Here is a 21,256-nt window from a genome sequence, read left to right on the forward strand (position 1 = left end):
CGCCCATCAGGAAGCTTTACCGCGAAGAGCCTTGACAACGTGTGAGCATCCCCGTGCAACTGGTAAACGCCCCACCAGCTTTTAGTTTCTAGTTTTAAAACTAGTTCACGGACCCTTCCGCTACGTGAACTCAGTACCGATGAAGCTGTAAAAGCCTTAGGGCTAACAGCATTAACATCTTCAGAAACAATAGGATAGAATAAAGAAAGCGCTCTACAACACTTTCGACTTGTGATTGGCTATCGATTTTTAGTGATTGACCATTGTTTTCGTAGTTTTAAATCTGTATAAATATGGGTGATACTTGAATGAATACACACTTCTATTTCGGACTTATTGTTGTTATTACCTCCAAGACCTACTGTCCCTCGGAAGAATCCTACAAAGAAAACAAACATTAGGGTATAATAATTTATTATGTATCTATAGAAAGTCTGGACAAACCAACTTCTTCAAACATGTAAGCTGTTAAATCCAAACTGATGTACACATTTTGTTCCCATGCACTGACATATACTTCAATTAAATTCTCATCTCTGCAGTGTGCAATGTTTTCTGAAAATAACAAATTATTCATTGAATCAAAAGAATGAAGTATATTTTTGTACAACAAAACAATTCAATCATCAATTCATCTTAAGGTTACACATGTGTGCTATTTTTATAATGTGTGCTCTTATATAATGTGCGGCATTTGATTTTGAACATAGCAAAAAACTAACAACTAAAATTGGCCAAGTTAATTTTTGTAGTGTTCTTTATCATGCAGTGACATGATTATACCAACAGACAAAATGTTGTACTATATTATTGTAATGGAAAAAATGATTTTGGGTAATAATCCTTTATAAGCCTATCCCATTTCTTCTCTGATGTTATTTATCTAGTTAACTATTGTATAGTCAATAAACTTTATTTAAACGTCGCTAAGTGCTGTATTATGTACATATACTCTAAAGAGCCTTTACCACTAAAAGCTAACTATTCAATTTATGACGAAATAATTAGTAAAAGTAATGTCACTGGAGATTTAGGTGTAATTGACAATGAAAAGCTTGTATTTGCGAAAAAGATTAATTTTGTCATTAGAAGTTCATCTAACTTTAATCAGGTAAAAACAATTTTTTTTATGGCCCCCGCTATTGGGGGCCTCTCGTACCCCTATCTTAGGTGGGACAGGATCTTTATTGGCAATTTTTTTTTTCACATTATTTTTTATTTTCATTCTCTACTTTCATTCTTCACATAATCTTTCATTCTATTCTTTTATGCCACAATTCTGCTTTCTTTCACTTTTGCTCTGTGTCCTTTCATTCCTCCCTCATTACTTGTTACATTTTATCTCTTTTCTTTCATTTACATTTTTATCACCCTTTATATCACATTTAAGTTACATTATATCACCTTTTTTCTTATTGTCTATTTAAATTTTTATTTTTTTGTATAACTTTTTAAATTATTTTCTTGCAGCATGAGAGGAATTCTTCCCTAGTTTCCTTTCCGCCAATCAGGGAGGCCATTGTCTCCTCCCTGATTTTAACTCCAGACCGGCACTCGAATTCGAGCCGGAGTCCCCCGAATGCGGGACACTGGGCCACAAGGTGGATCACGGTCTGGTCCACGCCCGGTTCACAGAAGAACGAGGGGTCCTCCTTGAGCTTGAACCTGTGGAGGTACTCAGAGAACACCCCGTGCCCCGTGAAGAGCTGGGCCGAGACCGCGTCCACCTCGATACTGCGGAGCACACGGTAGGCTGAAATCGCGTCCGGGAAAAATGTCCTCGTTACTGAAGCCGTCGTTCCTTCCATATACCTCCTGTTCCATTCGTCGAGCGACTCCAATCTCAGTTGTCGCTTGACGAATGAAATGGGGCATCTCTCATATTCAGGTCTTCTTTTATTCTTCAGGGCCGCGTCCTTGGCCAACTGGTCCGCCCTCTCATTCCCCTCCGTCCCCGCGTGCGCTTTCACCCAATATAATCTTACATCCTTCCCTTTTTCTCTCACTTTAATAACATTTTCGTTCACTCTGAACGCTAAAGGATGGAGGGTGTCCGATCTTGCGACAGTTTCGAGGGCGGACCGCGAGTCGCTCATTATGGCGTATGCCTGCGCGGACCCACTGGCCGCGTACCCCGTTGCTTCCGCTAGAGCCAGCAGCTCTGCCTGGTATACAGTGCAGAAGTTGCCCAACTTGAGTTTCTTTGTGTGCAACTCTGCGGCGTCCCACATGACGCAGAACGCCGCACCCACCTTGTTCTCTATGCGGCTGCCGTCGGTATAAATTACCAGATCGGCAGCCGCGGTGGCAAGTCGGACTTCCTCCGCACTTTCCCCCAGACAGGAGAACTCCACATCAACTTGACCAGACGGGTGTGGTAGTCTCAGGTAGCTGACCGGTACCTCCAGGTCTCGGTCCCTTACCACCTGCCGGGAATGACCCTTTTTTATCTCAAATAAACGAGCTGCTTCTTGGACCCGAAGGTCCAGAGGAAGCAACCCGGCAAGTATGAGGGCCGAGTGCAGGGACGCGGTCCTGTGAGTTCTCGCGATCTTCTGTGCGAAGCCCCGCTGAACCGCGCCCAACTGCCTGCGGACCAGCAGCTTCCTAGCCGCCGGCGCCCATGCACTCGCTGCATACAAAATGATCGGCTCCAGTACCGCCAGATACATCGTTCTGATCACCTCCGAGTTCAGACCCCAAGATACCTTTGCAGCCCTGCACAGCTGACGATAGAGGACTTGAGCCTTCTTGCTCACGTTCTTCACATGTGTGTTGAACGTGAGCCTATCGTCAACTGTGAGGCCTAGTATCCGGACTTCCCCAGTCCGGCCAAGCGGTTTACCCCCCATGTTCAGTAATGGGTAGTCGTACTTCAGCTTATTGGTTAGCACCATCACCTTTGTTTTGTGTGGTGCAAACCTCAGCTTGTTTTTGACTCCCCATTCATGAACATGGGCGAGAACAGCGTTGGCCCGACTCGAAATGTCCTGAGCCTTCTGCCCCGAGAAGACCAGCACGATGTCATCTGCGAACGCCTGGCAGTGTGTCCCGGTCTTTACCACCTCCTCCAGGAGAGGGTTGATGAGGAGGGCCCAGAAGGTTGGGCCGCCAACGGATCCCTGCACGCACCCCTTGGTGGTCTCTCTGGCGCACTCTGCTCCCGCGTACCGTACGGACACCTTGCGATCGCTAAAATAGCTGTCAGCAAGACGCCGCAGATTCGCGGGGCAGCGAGTCTCTGCCAGTCTACACCGTATAGCAGGCCACCAGGCGTTATCGAAGGCTCCCTCTATGTCCAATGATACCAGCACTGCGATCTCCTTCTCCTTCAACTGAGTTCGCAGATGCTGGACCAGGACATACAGGGAGTCTTCGGTACACCTCTGCGGCATAAAGCCGTATTGGTGGCGACTGATATACGGTGCAATGTAGGATTTTGCCTAAAATCGCCAGAAGTCCGATGGGTCTGTAGGATTTCGGGTGCGTATAGTCTTCCTTACCTGGCTTCCGCAACGCTACGACCACTGCCTCCTTCCATCCCGTGGGGAAGTGGGAAAGCGCGAGACACCGGTTGGAGAGCGCGAGATACAGAATAAGGTCCACGGCGACGGCCGCCCGGCAGATGTCCGCGGTGAGACCGTCAGAGCCAGGTGCCTTCTTGGCGTTGAAGGTCGATACGGACCATCGGAGCTCCTCAATCGTAAACGGGGGATCACATGTTCCATCATGGTCCCCCGAGTTGATTTCATCGGCTTTCGCTCTTACAGATCTATGGTCCGCATTGTCCTTCCCGGGGTCATCCTCCGGGAAGAAAACCTCCGCCAGCAGCCTGGCTGATCCCTCTGCGTCCAGCATTTTACCTGACTGGACGAGGGGGACGTCCTCTCGCCTCACCTCCGTGCGACGCATCACACGGTGGATCCCGTCCCACATGGTCTCGCGATCCCGCCTCTCACAAAAACGCTTCCAGCTATGGGTCTGAGCGTGCCTCGCCTCAAGGCGGTACGCCTCCTTCGCGTTGCAGTACTCGCGCCAGATCAGCTCCTTACGAGCCGGCCTCGCGGCCCTGATCCTTCTCTTCTTCCTCAAGACCTCTGCCTTGAGGAGAGACCTGTTCGGACCACCAGGGCAATTCTGTCCTCTTCCGCTTGGAGACCTTCGGCAGGACCAACTCGCAAGCGTCCCTCACGGTTTCCACATACCGACTGATCATGCTGTCCAACGCCCCCTTTTCGGTGATCTGATTCACCTTGGTAGGCGTCAGGCAGCGATCCGATAGCAGCCGAGCGACAGTTCGATGGAACTCGCCCCAGTCTGCCCTACGGGTAGTGTACTGCCGTGTGGTCCGCTTGACGTCCGTCCCTTGGGACCTCTCAAACTTCAGATTGAACACAATTAAAGTATTGGTAAAGGTAAAAACAATTAAAGCTTGATATTGGTCATATGCATGAAGTATCATAGAATATGGATTTCAAGTTTGAAATCCTAAGTATTCTATGTATACAGGATTGAATGCTTCTAACATTGGTTCCTCTGTGATTTTCAACATAAATGTGGACACCATCTATTACGCTTGGTAAAGCACAGGAAGTTAGCTGATAATATATATTTAGCTAAAATTTGAAATGGCACTGTTAATTATCCCAAGCTTGTTAGTTCTATATTTATACATGACCAATCATTGCGGCAGAGGAATCCTCCTAAACCAATTTCCGTTCCTAATAGTTGTAGTAATTAGTAATAAAAAAACAGTATATTGTCGCACATCCTTTTTATACTATAAATCTTGAGTAACTTTCTTCAATGTAAGATTTTGATCCTTTTGTATGTCCACACAATCTAAATCATGCTAAAGGCAGAAACTTGTGATGACCCTTTGTTGTTAAGTCATTAAAAGTAGGTAACTTAAAAACTTTAAGAGTAACAAAATAAGATAGCTTATTATTAGGTAAAAACTCTTTCTATCACTGTCTTATAAAAAAAAATATGTTAAAGTAATAATTTTCGGTTACCTCTTATTATCCTTTTTAAATTGTATTCTTTACATAATGAAGAATAAATGTTTGAAACTTGTCTGGAAACTTGTGCAGCTGACCAAGTATTAATTACTGCTGTATTTGCTGGATGTAATTTTACTAGAACTTGCAGTTGGTTACCTAATATTTCAATACCTGAAAAATATCCAAAATTTTTAATTAAGTCAGTCAGGTCTGCTACAACAGGCCACCTGTATAGGACCACCAGGATGGTCATTTCTTCTACTAAGCACTATAACCAGCATTTGTCTCAGCACATCAAGCACAAGAGTGAGATTTCAGCTAAGATTACTTAAATTCTGTCTTGTATTACCTTTATTGAACAGGGTTAAAAAACTTGGTAAGTATTTAAAACTGATTGTGTGGAGATATTGCATGTAGGCTCCTCATTAAGTGGGCTGACAACATAGACAGTCATAGAAAGTCGCTGCTTATGGGTGGAAAATACCAGTCATTCTGTCAATTTTCGGTGGAGGCTTATGCCTTGTAGTGGGTAACATGATAATGATGATGATACAGGATATTTCCCATTTCCAAACAAAAAGGACTAATTTATAGTACAAAAATCCGCAGTGACATCTTAATTAGTCCATATTGATATAGTGGACTAAAACTGACTTACAATTACCTTAAGCTATATCCATTTACTCAGGTATAAACTTCAGACATAGTATAAAAGTATGACAATGAATACGTTTGCTATTTATGTCTCATCTTTACAATGTTGAATTTTTAAAAAAAAAAACTTTTGTTACAATACTCACTCTCTAGAATATTTTTTAAAGCATCCGTGGCTTCCACTAATTCTACGGTTAGAGTATTTAACTGATAAGGGTAATAATCATCATAACATTCATGTAATTTTAATGCAGATATTGATTTCACAACTTTTGACCCTTTGTCAATTATTTTTAACCATTTACATAATAAACTATGTATATTGGATATGTGTGTGAATACTGTTTTTGAAACGCCTGAAGTTTCTTTGTTAGGCGAAATTAGATCTGTAAAAGTCGTAAAATTTTAATGAATGGAATATTTATATCAAAAGTAAACAAGATCAAAATAACCTTTAGGACTAAACTGTGTTACAGATTCGGTGGTTTTATTCGGGGTTTTAGACATCTTGGATTTGCTTTTGTTTTAATAACAATTTATATTAGGTATAATTTAAAGTAATAATTTTAATACATAAATTAAAAGTTACTCTTAAATAATTTATGTACATGCCAGTTTTGACAGCTATCGGGATTCGGGAGTGTGTCCGAATGAGTGACCCTTAATTTATCAGTATCTATATTCGTCGGAGAGGAGATGTTTTATTAATTTTTACATTGATTTGTTTAAAATTTTTGCAATACATTTTTTATGTCCAACTTTACTTTTTTTGCATGCAGTATAAGTAACGTTTGCTTGTTCGTTGAATACCGGTTCGAATATAAATTTCTAAACAGGCAAGGTAATAACTCAACAATGACCCTGGTATTCTTAGTTTTTGGTGATTTTTCTCAATTTGATTAAAGTAAAGGTATATATCTCCATAAAATTATTACATTCAAAAGTAAAGCTTTCATAGTAATAAAAATAGTTAGGTTTTTCTTTTTAATTCCTTTTTATAAATTTCTTTATCATCTGTCTTATGTTCAGCTGTTATTTATTCTTCTACGAACTCTGATGCGATGTCGAGCTCGCCTCAAAGAGGAAAACGTGGTTTGCTGAGCTTAGGTGAGAACTTATTTTTGATTCTGCAGTGGAGGCCAAGTCGCGAAAAAAAGAACGCATCGTAAATACGGTATCGGTAGACCTGAGGGGAATAATCCTCTTTGACCAAATTGTGGTTGACAATAGTGTCAAAAGACCAGTTTTTCTACAAAGGGCTATGGGTCAGTTGTTGTAGATATACGCTTTCTTGGCGGGCCACGCTGCCAGGGCTGCAGTCGTGTGAAAACTTTCCCAGGACATTGCCACAGAACAATGATGAAGAGACATCGTGAGGGTTTTATTTGTAACAAGTCGAACATATCTTGTCCTTTCCAACATAGTCACAAGGGCAGGAGTGGGAAGCATTTTCTTTCGTAAAATTTAATAAAATTTAAATATCAATTTTGCCATCCATATTATTGCAAGCGCTTTTATTTTGTGTATAGTATTACTCTATGTCGCAGCAAAAATGACAGACGTCAAACAAATTTTAGGAGATAAACTGTTTTAATATTTAAACGCGCGCAGACTTTATGGTTTTGTTATTTCGAGAGTTAATAGTTTAATAAGTCCTCTTGTATTATAATTAAATCCAAACAATCAAAGTTGTTGTTTAGATATATGTTCCTATATAATTTATGATTTTTGAGTAGCGGTAACCTTTGTCTGTTTTTGTTCTATAAGGAATCGAAAAAAGAAAACGTTACTAAAAGGTTTTTTTTTTCATAAAGTAAGGAACTTATTACAGTAAAATATGGCTGGACCTATTCAAGATGTTGTGGAAGAAGATGCAGCAGACTTGCAGTTTCCTAAAGGTATAGTAGCATTCAGCACGTTCTTACAAAATTTTTAGTTTTATGTACTTAAATATGAAAAAAATCAGGTTTCATGAAAAGCTCATATTTGAAAAACTTACATGAAAGTATTAAGGTAGACACTTGCAGTTCATTGCCAGAAAAATACACAGGTTTGCTGCTTTTACTGGTCATTGGACATCATCAAGGTCTAAAGGTTGTGAGTGTTAATGTGTATAGAAACATCCCTTAAGATATTATGTCTTACCTAAAATTGTTAAACAGTTTTGAATCTACCCTTGCATAAAAAGTAATGCAAGGATATTGTTCCTTTTAGTGAAAAACTAGTTTAATAATAAGCTTTCTTTGGATTTTTTAAATTGAAGTTGATTCAAGGAAATCCTTAAATTATTTTTTTTTATTTTGTATTTTGCATGTCAGGTAAAACCATGATTGTTATTGCCAGTGTTTATTACTGATAAAAGGTATATTGTTCCATATGTGTTCATATGCAAACTCAGACTTTAAAATAAAATTTTTGATGATAGTTTTGAATTTACTAATTCACAATATCAAGTGAGATGTTTTTGAAAAGTAACAAGCTTAATGATGCTTTTGGTCTGAAGCTGTTGACCCAAATTTGCTTTTTAATACAAGAACATACTTACAGAAATTGATTAACTAGCTTCCAAAATGTATATTAAGTCACCAAAAATGTTAATGCTTTCAAATGTTTCTTGTTTATGCATTTAACATCAGGAATTTATTTGCAGAATTTGAAAATGCAGAAACTTTATTAATATCTGAAGTAGACATGTTACTTGAACATAGAAAAGCTCAAAATGAGTCTGCCGAGGAAGAACAAGAATTTTCTGAAGTTTTTGTAAAAACTTTAACTTACACAAATATGTTTAAAAAATTCAAAAACAAAGAAACAATTGCAGCTGTACGAAAGTATGTATGATATTTATGTTATGGATTAAAAAGATTTCTAATATTAATTTCATTAATGTGCCGTTTAAAAAGTAGATAGAGAAATTTAAGTTTTAAAAATCTATACATACAACTTGAAATTAACTGCCTTTTAGATGAGAATTGGTGTGCTTATAAAAAAATAATCAAAGAATTTAAAAAAAATGTGAGTTAGTGCACATTATTACTGTTTTATCTGCTATGTTCATATACTTTTTCTAAATGAAGGCATACTTCACAAAGTACCACAGATTTTGTAGATTGGGCGGGGCATGTTACATTATTTTTCAATTTTGCTCCATGACATAGTTTTCTTTTAAGGCAATTTCTTTCATTATTTTAAGCAATGATAATCATCTCAGATTGTATTTAGGATCAAACAGCTAGCAGTAGTAAACTCTTTAGTTTATATTAACAGGTTTATATCTTTTAATCTTTTTTGAACAAACTTTTTGTTAAAATAATGTAATTGCTAGAAAAAGAAATCAAGAATTTAACATTAAAAATTTTTCTTGTCCAATTTATTTTGACATTTTGTTTATATTCAGAGTTTAATTAGTAATTTTGAATATACTTCATGTAAGCCACATTTGAACACATTACTTCCCCACAGGGAATGTCTCTTCCCTTCCAATTTTCAGAATATAAAATCAAACTTGTCTTACTGTCATAAGTTTTGTTATCTAGCACAAAGATCTCTTGTTAATAGCTATGATATTGTCTTTTAAGATGCTTGTAAAGGCAAAGCTTTGTAACCTGACTATAACAAAATATTTACAGTGAATTACAACTGAAACTAATGCAGTATAATTTTAGTATACTGACAATTTTATTTTAAGTTTTGTGCCTATGTTGCCTTATTGCAAATAAGCAAGTTCTAAAGTTATTTCTTTGGTTAATACATCTATTTATGCGCCTTACGTATGCGCACGATGAGACGGCAGGAAGGGGAGATGCTCGTGTTCTTTTTCCTCGCCTTCCACCTCGGCTCGTTTTCCTAAGTTGCGGTAAACCGATTTAGGTAACTCTGTAATGTGCATTGCCTATGTATATATCTCATGAGATTTTTTATTTTTCTAGTTTGCTTCAATCAAAAAAGCTGCATAAATTTGAAGTAGCGAGTTTGGCTAATTTATGCCCAGAAACACCGGAAGAGGCAAAAGCATTGATTCCGTCATTGGAGGGCAGATTTGAAGATGAGGAACTGAGGATATTATTAGACGATATCCAAACGAAAAGAAGTATACAGTACTAATTTACTCCATTATTTTTAAGATCTTATTTTGTAAGTGTAATGATTTAATAAATATACATAATTTTCTCAATTAATATTGTTTTAATTATCCAAATATAGCACCAAAAAGACTAAAATACGTCTAAAGTACATAATAGTGCTGTATATAAACTAAGTAAATAGAATAAATTGTATAGTAATTTTATTTATATTCTAACTAAACGTTTTTTATCACTACTGGATCTAGATGAGAACCAGAATCGTATAAAGACTTGCTTTTGCACTTATAGCATTGTTTTCATTAAATTTCTAAGTTTCATGTATTAAATGAAGAAAGAAAAAGTATGCCCCTCCTTGATCAGGGTTACTGCTCTAGCCACTGAAGTTGCTGGTAAATCACTTATTTTATATCAGAACATTATGCACTATTGAAAGCAAACAGTTAAATGAACTACAGTCACAACACACAGCATCCAACAAAGTTCTTATCAGAAACAGAACACTTGATGTCAGCAAATTCTAAAAGAAAAGTATTTTTTTTTTAAATATTACTTTAGAGATTACTTACAAGTTAATAAAAACTAGTTCTCAAGATTTACAAAAACTAAATGAAAATCTCCCTTTTTTTTTGTGTTCCCCTAATTGTGCCAGTTAGGTTAGTTGCAATTATAAATGCTAATGGCCAAGAAGCATTTGTTAGGTACAAAATAAATAGGATATCATTTCAACTGCGAGACGTCCACAGCTGGACATAAGTCTACCCCACAGATTTCCTATAAGACTTGTATGAAGCATCCTGCATCCAGCGTCTTAGTTTGGCTGGTTTTAAATGAATTAAATAGAAATTTTTTCAATTCTTTCACAAGAATTTGCTTACAATAGGTCCATATAAATAATACTTCGTATATTTATGATGTCAAAGACAAGCGTGCAACTGTGTTCTGATTCGAAGGATGGTGTATGTCCAGAAAATGATGAGTACCATCAAATTGTGATGACCATGGCATATTATTTACCATCTTACCTTTCCATATTTTCTTTAACGTACGTTTTTATAATATTGAATAAATAAGGAATATGTTTATTTTACTACAGTTAAATAAAATAAATTCTCAAATTAAAGAATGTAATCATACATGCAGTGGTTTTTGAATTATAGTCGATAAAATGTTAAATGTGGAAATTAAGCCACTTCAACTATTCGCCTCCAAAGATCGTAATTTAAGAATTACAAAAATTTCATGTATATTCAATAAAATATGTTTAACGGGTTGAAAATAAAAAGCAATAAATGTTAAATCAGTCTGTATATTGGATATGTCTGCAATACAGCAAGATACATTACAATGAAAACAGGTAAAAGTGATAAAATATTGGAAACAAAAATAGTAATTAGAATTTCTTCTCTGAAACAAACCTATAATAAAACCATTCTTATTATTACTTAAAATCGATACTATTATTATTGATGTTAATTAATGCCTCTAAGTGAGCGAGCCTTTTGCCGGGCACCGCATGTAAAAAAACTAAGAGAATTTTTTTATCAATAAACCTCAACAATTTTAGATAACTAAAACTCAACAACCCTTCGATAATTTTCTTATTTTCTAATTTTGTCGCCTAAACATTACTCATCAACAAAATGCCGGGCAAAAGGCTCGCCCGAATTATAAACTTATCTCAATGGGCACTTTTGGTTTAGTTTAAATGTTAGTATTTTAATCTAATATCGTAGTAATAAAAATTACAAACTTATTCCTCTAAAAGCAAACTTGTTAACCATCTATAAAAGAACTATAAAATCTAAGGTCCTAGCAAACTTACTTTTATGGTACATTTTGCAACCTACCCTGAACATACAAAAATATGTACTTTAAAAACTTAAGATTTCTTTATGAAGACGACATGTACGGGGTGCCCGGTCCTAGGACCGCTCTGTACGAAGAAGCTCACCGAGGTGGCGTTGGGTTGGATACGGCCGTAGAGCCACCTTCATCCAGAAACCTTATCCACATCGTGGCTTACTTTAAAATAATTAATCGTTAAGGGGACCATTTTTATAGCACACATTTATAAACATCTAATATTTTCGGGTCGCCTAGAAATTACTAAACCTTAAATTAGGTAACGACGTTCGGAAAGATAAATCCTAAATTACAACCTGGACCTGTGACATAAACCTAAGTGTTGTATGTAAAACGTTAGTAAAGCATACAGTTGTTTTGGATTTCAAGTGTGGGAGACTAAGCGCCACTGAAGCATACACGAAGCTTTGCAAATGTAATTGTCAAGCTCACATTTATTACACGAACGGACGATATCGAAGGACATCGGCAACAAATGAACGACGACGTTAAAGGAAAAATTAAAGGTACGAGTTAAGGTGTACAAGTTATGGTTCCCTAGGATACTTCGACGTTACAGCTAGATATTGCACTTAATTGAGAAAAATCTACACAGAAATCCGGATTTTACTGAATACTGGCTCGGTTTTTCTTCCATATTTAATGATTTCGATTTTGCGCAGCGTACATTATTATTACATATTTCCTACCAATGAATGTGAAATAATACATGACATTGAAATGGTATGGTAATACTAATGTTCACTTTAGAGTACCTTTTTGATACCTCTCAAACATTTGCACAATGTGCACAAAGACATTTCCCAAAAGCACAGTTCGTCACATTCATAGTTCAAAAATAAATGGTGTAGAAATAGCGCACGTACGCACATACGCATGCGTCCTCTCGTGTAACCACGCCCACTGTCACAAGCCAGCGATATCCGTCACTCGTCAGCACCTTCAAGTCACGCTGCCTACACTCGCGGTACCTTAGCGCACATGTACAGCTCGTCAGGTTATAACCTTCGCTCTCAGCCAATCGCATTAGTAGATGTCAGTACCGAAAGTTGTAAAGCAACAATAACTTATAAATCATTTACAAATGATTCACTTACATATCACATTCATTTATTGAATAAATAATCAATAGGTACATATATAATAATAATAAATATATACATATAGCAGCAACTTGAAATTTTACATCACAATTTTTACATTTTCAAATTCGGCATCGGTTTATCATAAGTGTGGCTCTCAATAAAATTTTGATTTGAGCAATGTTAAGATTTAAAATACTCTATACTCCAAAGGTGAGCCGTCAAAAATATATATTTGCCGTCGAATTTTACAAACAGTCACAAAATAATAAAGCAGATCTAACTACGTTTTCAACTTTCTACATTATCAGTCTCGATGATGAAAATGCATTTTGGCCAAAATGAGAGATCCAATTGGCATGGTCCATTCTTCCCTAAGCAAACGTTACGTTACCAAACACCGTGCGAGTCCGCAATACCCGATACAGATACTTGACATCGCGCCTCAGGTGTTCAGCGGATTCCGACTATACAAGTAATTGTACACTATCATCTTATTCATTAAACAATAATTTTGTACACAATTCCATTCCAAATAGTTTGTTTCTACAGCATATTACCACAATTTTCTGGAAATATCTTTTTTACTTTAAGATAAATAGACACAAGCTGTATACTGACATTACATAAAAATTCAATATTTGTCAAGATACCTGTATCAAAGTATGAGTATGTTTTAAAAAATCAGTCTATCCTCTTACACATTCCCTCAAGTCCCGCGTATTTAAAGCTATCTCCGATAAAATCAGCCTATCAATCGTATAGTCACATTTTATACTTCGACCCTTATTAATTTTGGTCCAAATTTTTATAATAAATGTTGATGCAAATGTCAAAGTAATTAAAATCGAAAACTATAATGGAAACTTATAAATGATTACTTTTTGTAGTTATATATAATGCATTATGAGATTATGTACATATTTTAATATACATGAGATCAAATAAACATTCAGTAAATTGGCATTTTGCTACATTAATACAAGTAACTGATGGAAAGAAGAGTTGCAGACAACTTACAAAAATAATCTTGAGTTTTCGCTCAGGATATTTATACAATTTTTAACAAAAATATACATTCACGGAATACATTATTCATCAAATAAATACAAGTGTGTAATTTTTATTAAATCAAACATAAGCTGTAAAATTAAATCGCTTTGGTTTATTTACGTCAAATTGTATGTTTTAAACGATTCTTTTGCCTCCATTGCACCGGAAGCGGAATTGTAGTCGCGTACAACTCATTCGGATTTGTCAATCTGCTATAATCCATTTACACCATATTCACGGACAAACTTGTCAACTACACAACGCAGTTCTTTAATGAAAATCAAACTTATTACGATTATTATTGTCACTACGGATTAAAGTTGGGAAATATATAACATCCATTTAAGTTAATGTACACAACAGTACATCTATACATCAATTATATTAATTTTTGTCAATATTTAATTAACATAACTAATGTTGCAGTGCTAAAGATATGAAGGTAATATACAAACAAAACTATACTGATAAACACATTTTTTTAGAGTTCATTGATTAACTTGAATTTCGAGAATTAATTTAGACTGAGAATATTTCTCAGTGTAAGGATCATTTTACATACCATTGTTAATATAATTTTATTTTAATATCACTTCTTGTCATGAAATCTTGCAAAATAAATAATGATGTAGCATAACATTTCCCTTTAATAAGTAAAATTAGCATTGAGGATACAACATATTTTTAGCACTGTAAATTTGTCAGAGTTGGTTCGTATTCCATTACTTCTATTGAGTATATTATAATGGTTGATTATATGAGCTTGTTGGGATAAGTCAGAAATTTTTTTTTAAATAATTGTGTTGGTAAAGACACAGCGTTCACAAAGTTGTCATAATAATTTTTGTAGAGATGCGAAAACGCCATAAAAAGAAACAAATATATTGAAATTTAATTAGCGGAAATTTTGATGTTGAAACAAAAAAAAAAATATCCGTGATTTCTATAAAGATGCTCTTTTATATGTACCTCGATAAATTCTCAAAGAAAAGTGATATGCTTAATTCTTTTAAGTTTTGTCATATTCATATTAATAATTTTCATGTTTGTGTAACATTCTATATTTACTATAATATTATTATACTATAATTACACTACTCAATAGAAATAAGGAAATTTTATATATGCCAAGTTCTTATCTCAGTAATATCTTAATCTTGATCAACTATACACAAAAATCAATATTTTTAATTTTATATTATCTGTTACCACATATGAAACTAAATATTTTCTTTTGCCAATATATAGCAAGATTTTGTTTATAGACGAATTAAAAACAATAAAACACAAAAGTAAAAAATTTTCTCACAAAATACTGATACTTTCACAAGTCACATACATAAACATGCTATCAACAGTTGATGCTGTCAGGGTCAGAAGTAGTCAATTTAGCATATGCTCCAAACGAAAGAGCATAAATATATGATGTTAATCTGATTGAAATGCTAGATTTGTCGAAACTGCATTTTAACTAGGCCTCAAGCAAAAATCACAAAAAGCATCAAAAAATATAGTCAGGCCCCCACTTATGTATTAGATTTTGGACTTTTAGAATAATTTAGTGACCTAAATCTCTGTGTGTAAAGGTGCGACAGTCTTGAATTATTTGTTGTTTAACAACATATTTATACAATGTTTATCAAACAATATTTAAAAAGCAGCGACTCACCCATTTACTAATGGAATTGAAAATAAAAATGACAATTAATATACCCAAAAGCTGAAATGAAAAGTCAAGTGAAAGCACATGGTACTAACCTAACAACAGTCCGACTAGCGTCAAGTTGATGTGTAACGCTAATAGCATTTTAACCAGATTATAGTCGTTATAGGTACCTCAATGGTGTTGGAAATATGGAGTCAGTGAGGAGTGGATGGCGGCGAGGGTGGGGCTGGTTGCAGCGGCTGAAATGCGGAGCCTAAAGAAGGTCGTAACGTGAAACCAGGTACGGTTGGCTTCATTACTGACAGCGGCTCCGTATACGCCCCCTCGCCTGCTTTTAGATTAACCTACAAAACAAAATTTATTGTAATTATCTAACAACTTTATGAATTACTTATAATAAATTTCTAGATTCTGTCTAACAAATTTAAACTTTCTTTATTCAAGATACAATGGACGCTCATCAATGCCTAAGTTGATTTTACCACCAGAGCTCAGATGTGAATAGATCAGATCTGAGACCAAACTCAGTAATATAAAATTATATAATTAATATAAATTGTTAATAAACATTGAAAAAGCCGGGAAGTGAACACATCATTTCCAAGGAGGTGCTATCTTCTATGAAGCATATTACAGTGTAGTAACCCCTAGCACATAAATATTATATTGGAAAGCGTTTATGTACACGCCATGTCCATGATAAGATTTACGACATTATGTAAATGACAATCCTGGGGAAAAGTAATGTTTTTGTGAACACAAGATACATTTTTTATACTCATAGAGAATTAACAATCAATATTACAAGTTATTTATATTTTTAATGGCTATGACTAGTAGTGGAAATAAAATCATAATATGTATAAGTACCTTCTCACAACCATCAGGAGGTTCTCGTGCCAAGAAACGATTAATCTGAGGAGAAGTGCCAAGCTTGGATCCATCCAGATCAGGAGATGAGCAAACGCTTCCACCTAGAATGATAACATACACAATTAAGTCACATTTTATTCCTTTTTTATCATTATAGTATTATTATTATATGCAAATTACATTAAAAAAAACTTTACTTCATAAAGCAAATGAGTGATATAATGGTAATTATTAAATCTAAACATATTTCTCTAGCCTGAACTCTTGGCATGACTTAGTAATATTAATTAGTTTTTTCTTAGTTCCAGACATTTTTTTTTAATTTGGTGTTTGTTAATATTTGAAACTTAAAAAAAATATACAGAATTCTTGTTTCTTTTAAATTATGTTTTATTCAAGCCAGAGAATTATCATTTGCGGAAAATTCATAAGTAAAAGTTTTCTAAGACAACAAAAATTTAAAGCAAATTAAAGGAATTTCCATGCGGGTATTTATCAAAAGGTGTTTGGTGCATTTAAAACTAGACTGAATTGCGAGGGGTTATCATTAAGCAGTAAGTTTCGTTATAGACCTGCTGCCAGTAGTTCTGCAGAACCAGCGCTGGAGAGAGACCCCCGAGACGGAGGATCTATGCCCACAAGCCATTTCATAATTTATTTTTTGGATTATAAAAAAAAATACTCAATAAACAAAAAATAGTATGTATGGTTTATTTAAAGATATATTCAAAAGTATAGTGAAGATAAAATTATCTAAGATCTTAATTTCAAAAAGTAGATACATTTTTTTTCTTAAGGAAAATTCTTTAACATGTGGGACTTTAGTACCTCATTAAATAACGTTATAAACGCAATAGTCCCTAATTTAAATAGAGACATGTCATAGAAGTAATATTAACATAAGTTTCAACTTATGTCTAAACTTTAGGATCCTAACTAATAATTAAAGAATTACCATCCCTTTTACAAAAAATACCAAAGTGCCATTTGATAAAATTAAACAGTTAATTATAACGCTTTTATGCCTGTCAATTAATAATCACAAATTAAAAATTTATTATTCTGTTTAATAAAGCTTCCCTTGCTCATGGCAGAGAGACATGATTATTTAATAATTAATATGATATAGATTGATTTATATTTCATGCTTATTTACCACATAATAATAAGATAAACATTTTCAGACAGCTAGATAAAATATATTTTCATATAAATAGAGGTATTCTATAAAGACCTACAGTTGTCATGGTATCCATTACCCCAATGAAAAACTATCGCTTAATAGGGGGTTGTTCTTTATATATAATATTTTTTAAATACTGTTGGTTTGTATGAATGTTACTATGATTATATTATTATTTTTATGAGAAAAGAGACAAAAAAATATAATAATTAAAATACTAATAAGGCTTACCTGAAGAATGAGCTGTGTGACAAAGGTCATGTGGAGTCTGTGTATTTACGGAGCGTCGCAGCAGTTCAGCTAATGGCGCACGATGACCTTCAGGTGTGACCTGTCAAGTAATTTAGTAATATCAGCATTACTAGAATTTTTTAAGAGATATTTAAGTATGTTTTATTTGTCTTAACATAAATAACTATATGTATTAAAAAATGTTCCATTTTACACAAGGTAGAAAAATTCAATCAGACCTACTATATCTTCATAGGTCCTATATTGTTTATTAAAATATAATAATGACTATGATACCTTATCCCGTAGCCGATCAAGATGTGGAGTTTGTGTGCCACTAGCCGGGCATAGGACAAGCCCTTCAATTTCTTGATTTAGACCCTCAACTGATGAACGAGCTGCCCTAAGCGGGACACCTCCGGTTCCAAAACGAGACCCTGAACATAAAAAGTTATCTATGTAACTTATGATATCTATGTTGTTTCATAATTACTGATGTGTGTTACAATTATATTTTAATATCAAGTGTGTATTTTTAATTAATATAACAGTCACAATAGATATAAAATATGTTCCTATTGTTATATATTGTGCTGTTAGTATATCTTCCAAGCAAAGTAATCATACAATTAAAACTTTATATAATATATATAGTACATCATTCAAAAAATACCTTAGTTTTGATAAAAGTTTCAATTCTTAGAAGCATGCTTGACAATGCAATACTATTTTGTAATATTTACAATAATGTGTAAGTGTGATTTTATTTACTTCCATTCAAATGTTTATAAATCCATAGGTTTGGGATTGATTTGGAATCCATAGGTTTGGATGAGCTAAAAATATTTCTAATAATGTGATTTGGATTAACATAGAAAACAAATGTAATGTAACTACTAAAATCATATAAAAACTGAGTGAATTAAATTCATCCAAGATTTTATTAAAAGTTAAATTTGTAGGTATCACAACATTTTCTGTATATAATATCATGACAAATGACTTCTTATTAATTTTAATTAGCATATGATAAATTGTGAGAATTATAATATTCACCAATTACTGGAATAATTCTGTATGAATTAAATTTCTACACTTCGCTTAGCAAAAGTAAGCAAATTTAAATTTACATTTACATCACTATTTATGTGAATCACATTCCTTTGAACAATGTAAGATAAGAGAGTAACTGTAATATTGTAACTATATGCTACATGCATAAAGCATTGTCATCATATCAGCCATAGGATATCCAACATTGGATATAGACCTCCACCATTTTCAATAAGACTGGTTGAAAACAGCTTGCATACTGCACTTTCTAACAAGTTTAACAAAATCATCTGTCTAACTTGTGGGTAGACATCTTATGTTGCACTTGCTGGTCCATGGTCTCTATTCCAGTTGTTATACACTTTATCAATTTTTATTAAATATTATGTGCTTAAAAATAGTGTTTAAGATATTGATCATAAACAAGTATAATAATAATAATATTTAAAAACAAGCATACACAGAGACTTAAGTAAAATGTGTATAGTAAGAATCATTTTGGCTACTATCAAAATTTTTAAATAAGTTTGAACATAGCAACACTTATTACTACGTTTGAAAACAAAATGACTTTATAATACAATGTTTATTATTGTAGATATTGTGATATTATTCTACAATGGTACTGGAAAAATGTAGAAGTTATTAAGTTTAATTACAAATTATAATTAGTTTTACCTATTAGAACTAATCCAAAGAAAATTTGGTGAGGTATGGTTGGGTAGGTAGTAGTTAGGTATAAATTTAGTGGTATATTTCCAGAATGATAAGATAAGACAATATCACTCACAGAATCCAGGGCTCATTGAATGACCCGAGTAGTCGCCTGATGCAGAAGCTTTATGTGGTCTCTGGAGGCGACTGCGTAAGAAACGATCCAGCTTATCATCCTCAGAGCCTCTTGATGAACGGCCAGAAGCTCCACCACCTTCATCGGTCTATGAAAAATTTTGATTTAAACCCTAAATTTTTTTATTTAAATTAAACCTTGAATTGTAAATATTAGTTCTACAATTTTGATAAATGAACTTACTGTAATAATGCATGACTTTAAATGTGAACGGTTGATTACATGTAATAAAGCTAAAAGGGTATTCAGCAATTTGTTAGTTTAAATTATTTTACACATGTCATTAATAAAGCAATTTAGATATTCACAACATTAAAAGTTTTATCACATAATTACACATTATGTTTGGTACCGAATAATAGCAACATTATTAAACATAATCATAATTCACATTATAAAATAAAATAACATGTGGGTAAATTATTTTTCAAAACTAAAATTAAAAAATAGCCATAAATAAATACAAGAATATAAAGGAATATCAGATTATTTTTGTCTTACTTGAGTTGATTTATCAACTTGCAGTTGACCAGCATGCAGATAATAGTCTCTGGACCATTGTCCTTTGTGATAAAGGGTGTCTAAAGATGCCGTGCGCCTAATTACACTTGCGCCAAACCTTCCTTTACCTTTAATGCAATTTTATATTAATTAGATAATTAGGAAAACTCAATAAATGGTTTATTATATGAAAGGATTGTTAGTAAAAAAATATAAAAATGTACGTAATCCGGGTACTTACCTTTATAGTTCACTGCTCCAGGACTACGTTGACCAGAAAGAGCATGGTCAGGTGATATTCGACGCCAAACATTAGTAGGAGATAGAGTTGGGCTATTACTAGCATTTTTCTTCAGACCACCACTTTGTTTCATGACGGAGGACACAGGTAGAGTAGCTCTCATCGGTCCCTGCTTACTAACTGGACAGTCCGATTGTTTTCGTACACGACCCGACATTTTCGTAGTTTGTCACTTGTCACGTTGTTGAATACCCTACTTTGACACTATAAATAACATTAAAGTTCGCTCAAGTACAGTATTCGTAAATATATTAGACACCGCCGACGCCGCACGGCTTCTTTGTAAAGAGAATTGTTAGGCCCTGAAAACGATAATGTTACGTACGGCTGCTATGTTACAACTATTGAATTCAATAACCGGTAAGTCTGTTTCACTATTAGATACTATAAAGACATTGTACGCGGTGTTCGTGTTGAACTTATACCATAAAACAGAATTCCATTAAACTAGTCACATTTTTTCTGCACTACAATGGATGAATGAATAAATTTGACAGATGACATGGGACATCGCGCCATTCCTTGACACTTTTCATACAATGAATTTAAAGGGTACCATTTATCTAAATAATAAACAAAAAGAAAATAATACGAAAATTGTGTCCTAGAGACCAAAACGAAACAATTTATAACTACTCGTTGGCATTGCAATTAACAGCTGATTACTCCGCCATGACAGGTTGTTTATGGCTAGTTTATCTTGGTGGCTGTGTACAATGTTGCTGTAAACATGCCTATTAATAAACAAAAAGAAAATACGAGTTAAATGTTCTCCGTCTGCATCAAAATTAAAATTAACATAGAGATCTGTTTTTGTAATGATTTACTTATTTGCTTTCACAAACTAAGCCACTTAGT

The 21,256-nt window shown here is 34.4% G+C and overlaps 3 protein-coding genes across 3 annotated transcripts; 1 reads left to right on the forward strand and 2 right to left on the reverse strand.

The window, feature by feature from the left end:
• Nucleotides 1–415: 415 nt before the first annotated feature.
• LOC137933552 (cyclin-dependent kinase 2-interacting protein-like) lies at nucleotides 416–6,273 on the reverse strand. Its single transcript, XM_068777513.1, has 4 exons — nucleotides 6,110–6,273; nucleotides 5,804–6,043; nucleotides 5,016–5,174; nucleotides 416–555 (listed from the first exon to the last, which is right to left on the reverse strand). The coding sequence occupies exons 1-4, from the start codon at nucleotides 6,162–6,164 to the stop codon at nucleotides 416–418; spliced, it is 594 nt and encodes a 197-aa protein (XP_068633614.1). The 5' UTR covers nucleotides 6,165–6,273.
• A 427-nt stretch (nucleotides 6,274–6,700) lies between these two features.
• On the forward strand, nucleotides 6,701–9,831 carry Polr2D (RNA polymerase II subunit D). The gene is made up of 4 exons (XM_068777397.1): nucleotides 6,701–6,764; nucleotides 7,425–7,555; nucleotides 8,308–8,488; nucleotides 9,587–9,831. Exons 2-4 carry the CDS (start codon nucleotides 7,495–7,497, stop codon nucleotides 9,759–9,761), a joined length of 417 nt encoding a protein of 138 aa, XP_068633498.1. The 5' UTR covers nucleotides 6,701–6,764; nucleotides 7,425–7,494; the 3' UTR covers nucleotides 9,762–9,831.
• Nucleotides 9,832–11,038: 1,207 nt separating this feature from the next.
• On the reverse strand, nucleotides 11,039–21,078 carry LOC137933281 (glucocorticoid-induced transcript 1 protein-like). Its single transcript, XM_068777166.1, has 7 exons — nucleotides 20,339–21,078; nucleotides 20,098–20,225; nucleotides 19,537–19,684; nucleotides 17,991–18,130; nucleotides 17,694–17,793; nucleotides 16,277–16,380; nucleotides 11,039–15,750 (listed from the first exon to the last, which is right to left on the reverse strand). Exons 1-7 carry the CDS (start codon nucleotides 20,553–20,555, stop codon nucleotides 15,601–15,603), a joined length of 987 nt encoding a protein of 328 aa, XP_068633267.1. The 5' UTR covers nucleotides 20,556–21,078; the 3' UTR covers nucleotides 11,039–15,600.
• Nucleotides 21,079–21,256: the final 178 nt, after the last annotated feature.

Source organism: Battus philenor, unplaced genomic scaffold (assembly GCF_028537555.1).
Source record: "Battus philenor isolate CCGP_79_NKW_IND1 unplaced genomic scaffold, ilBatPhil1.0.hap1 SCAF_13, whole genome shotgun sequence".
Lineage (NCBI taxonomy): Eukaryota > Metazoa > Arthropoda > Insecta > Lepidoptera > Papilionidae > Battus > Battus philenor.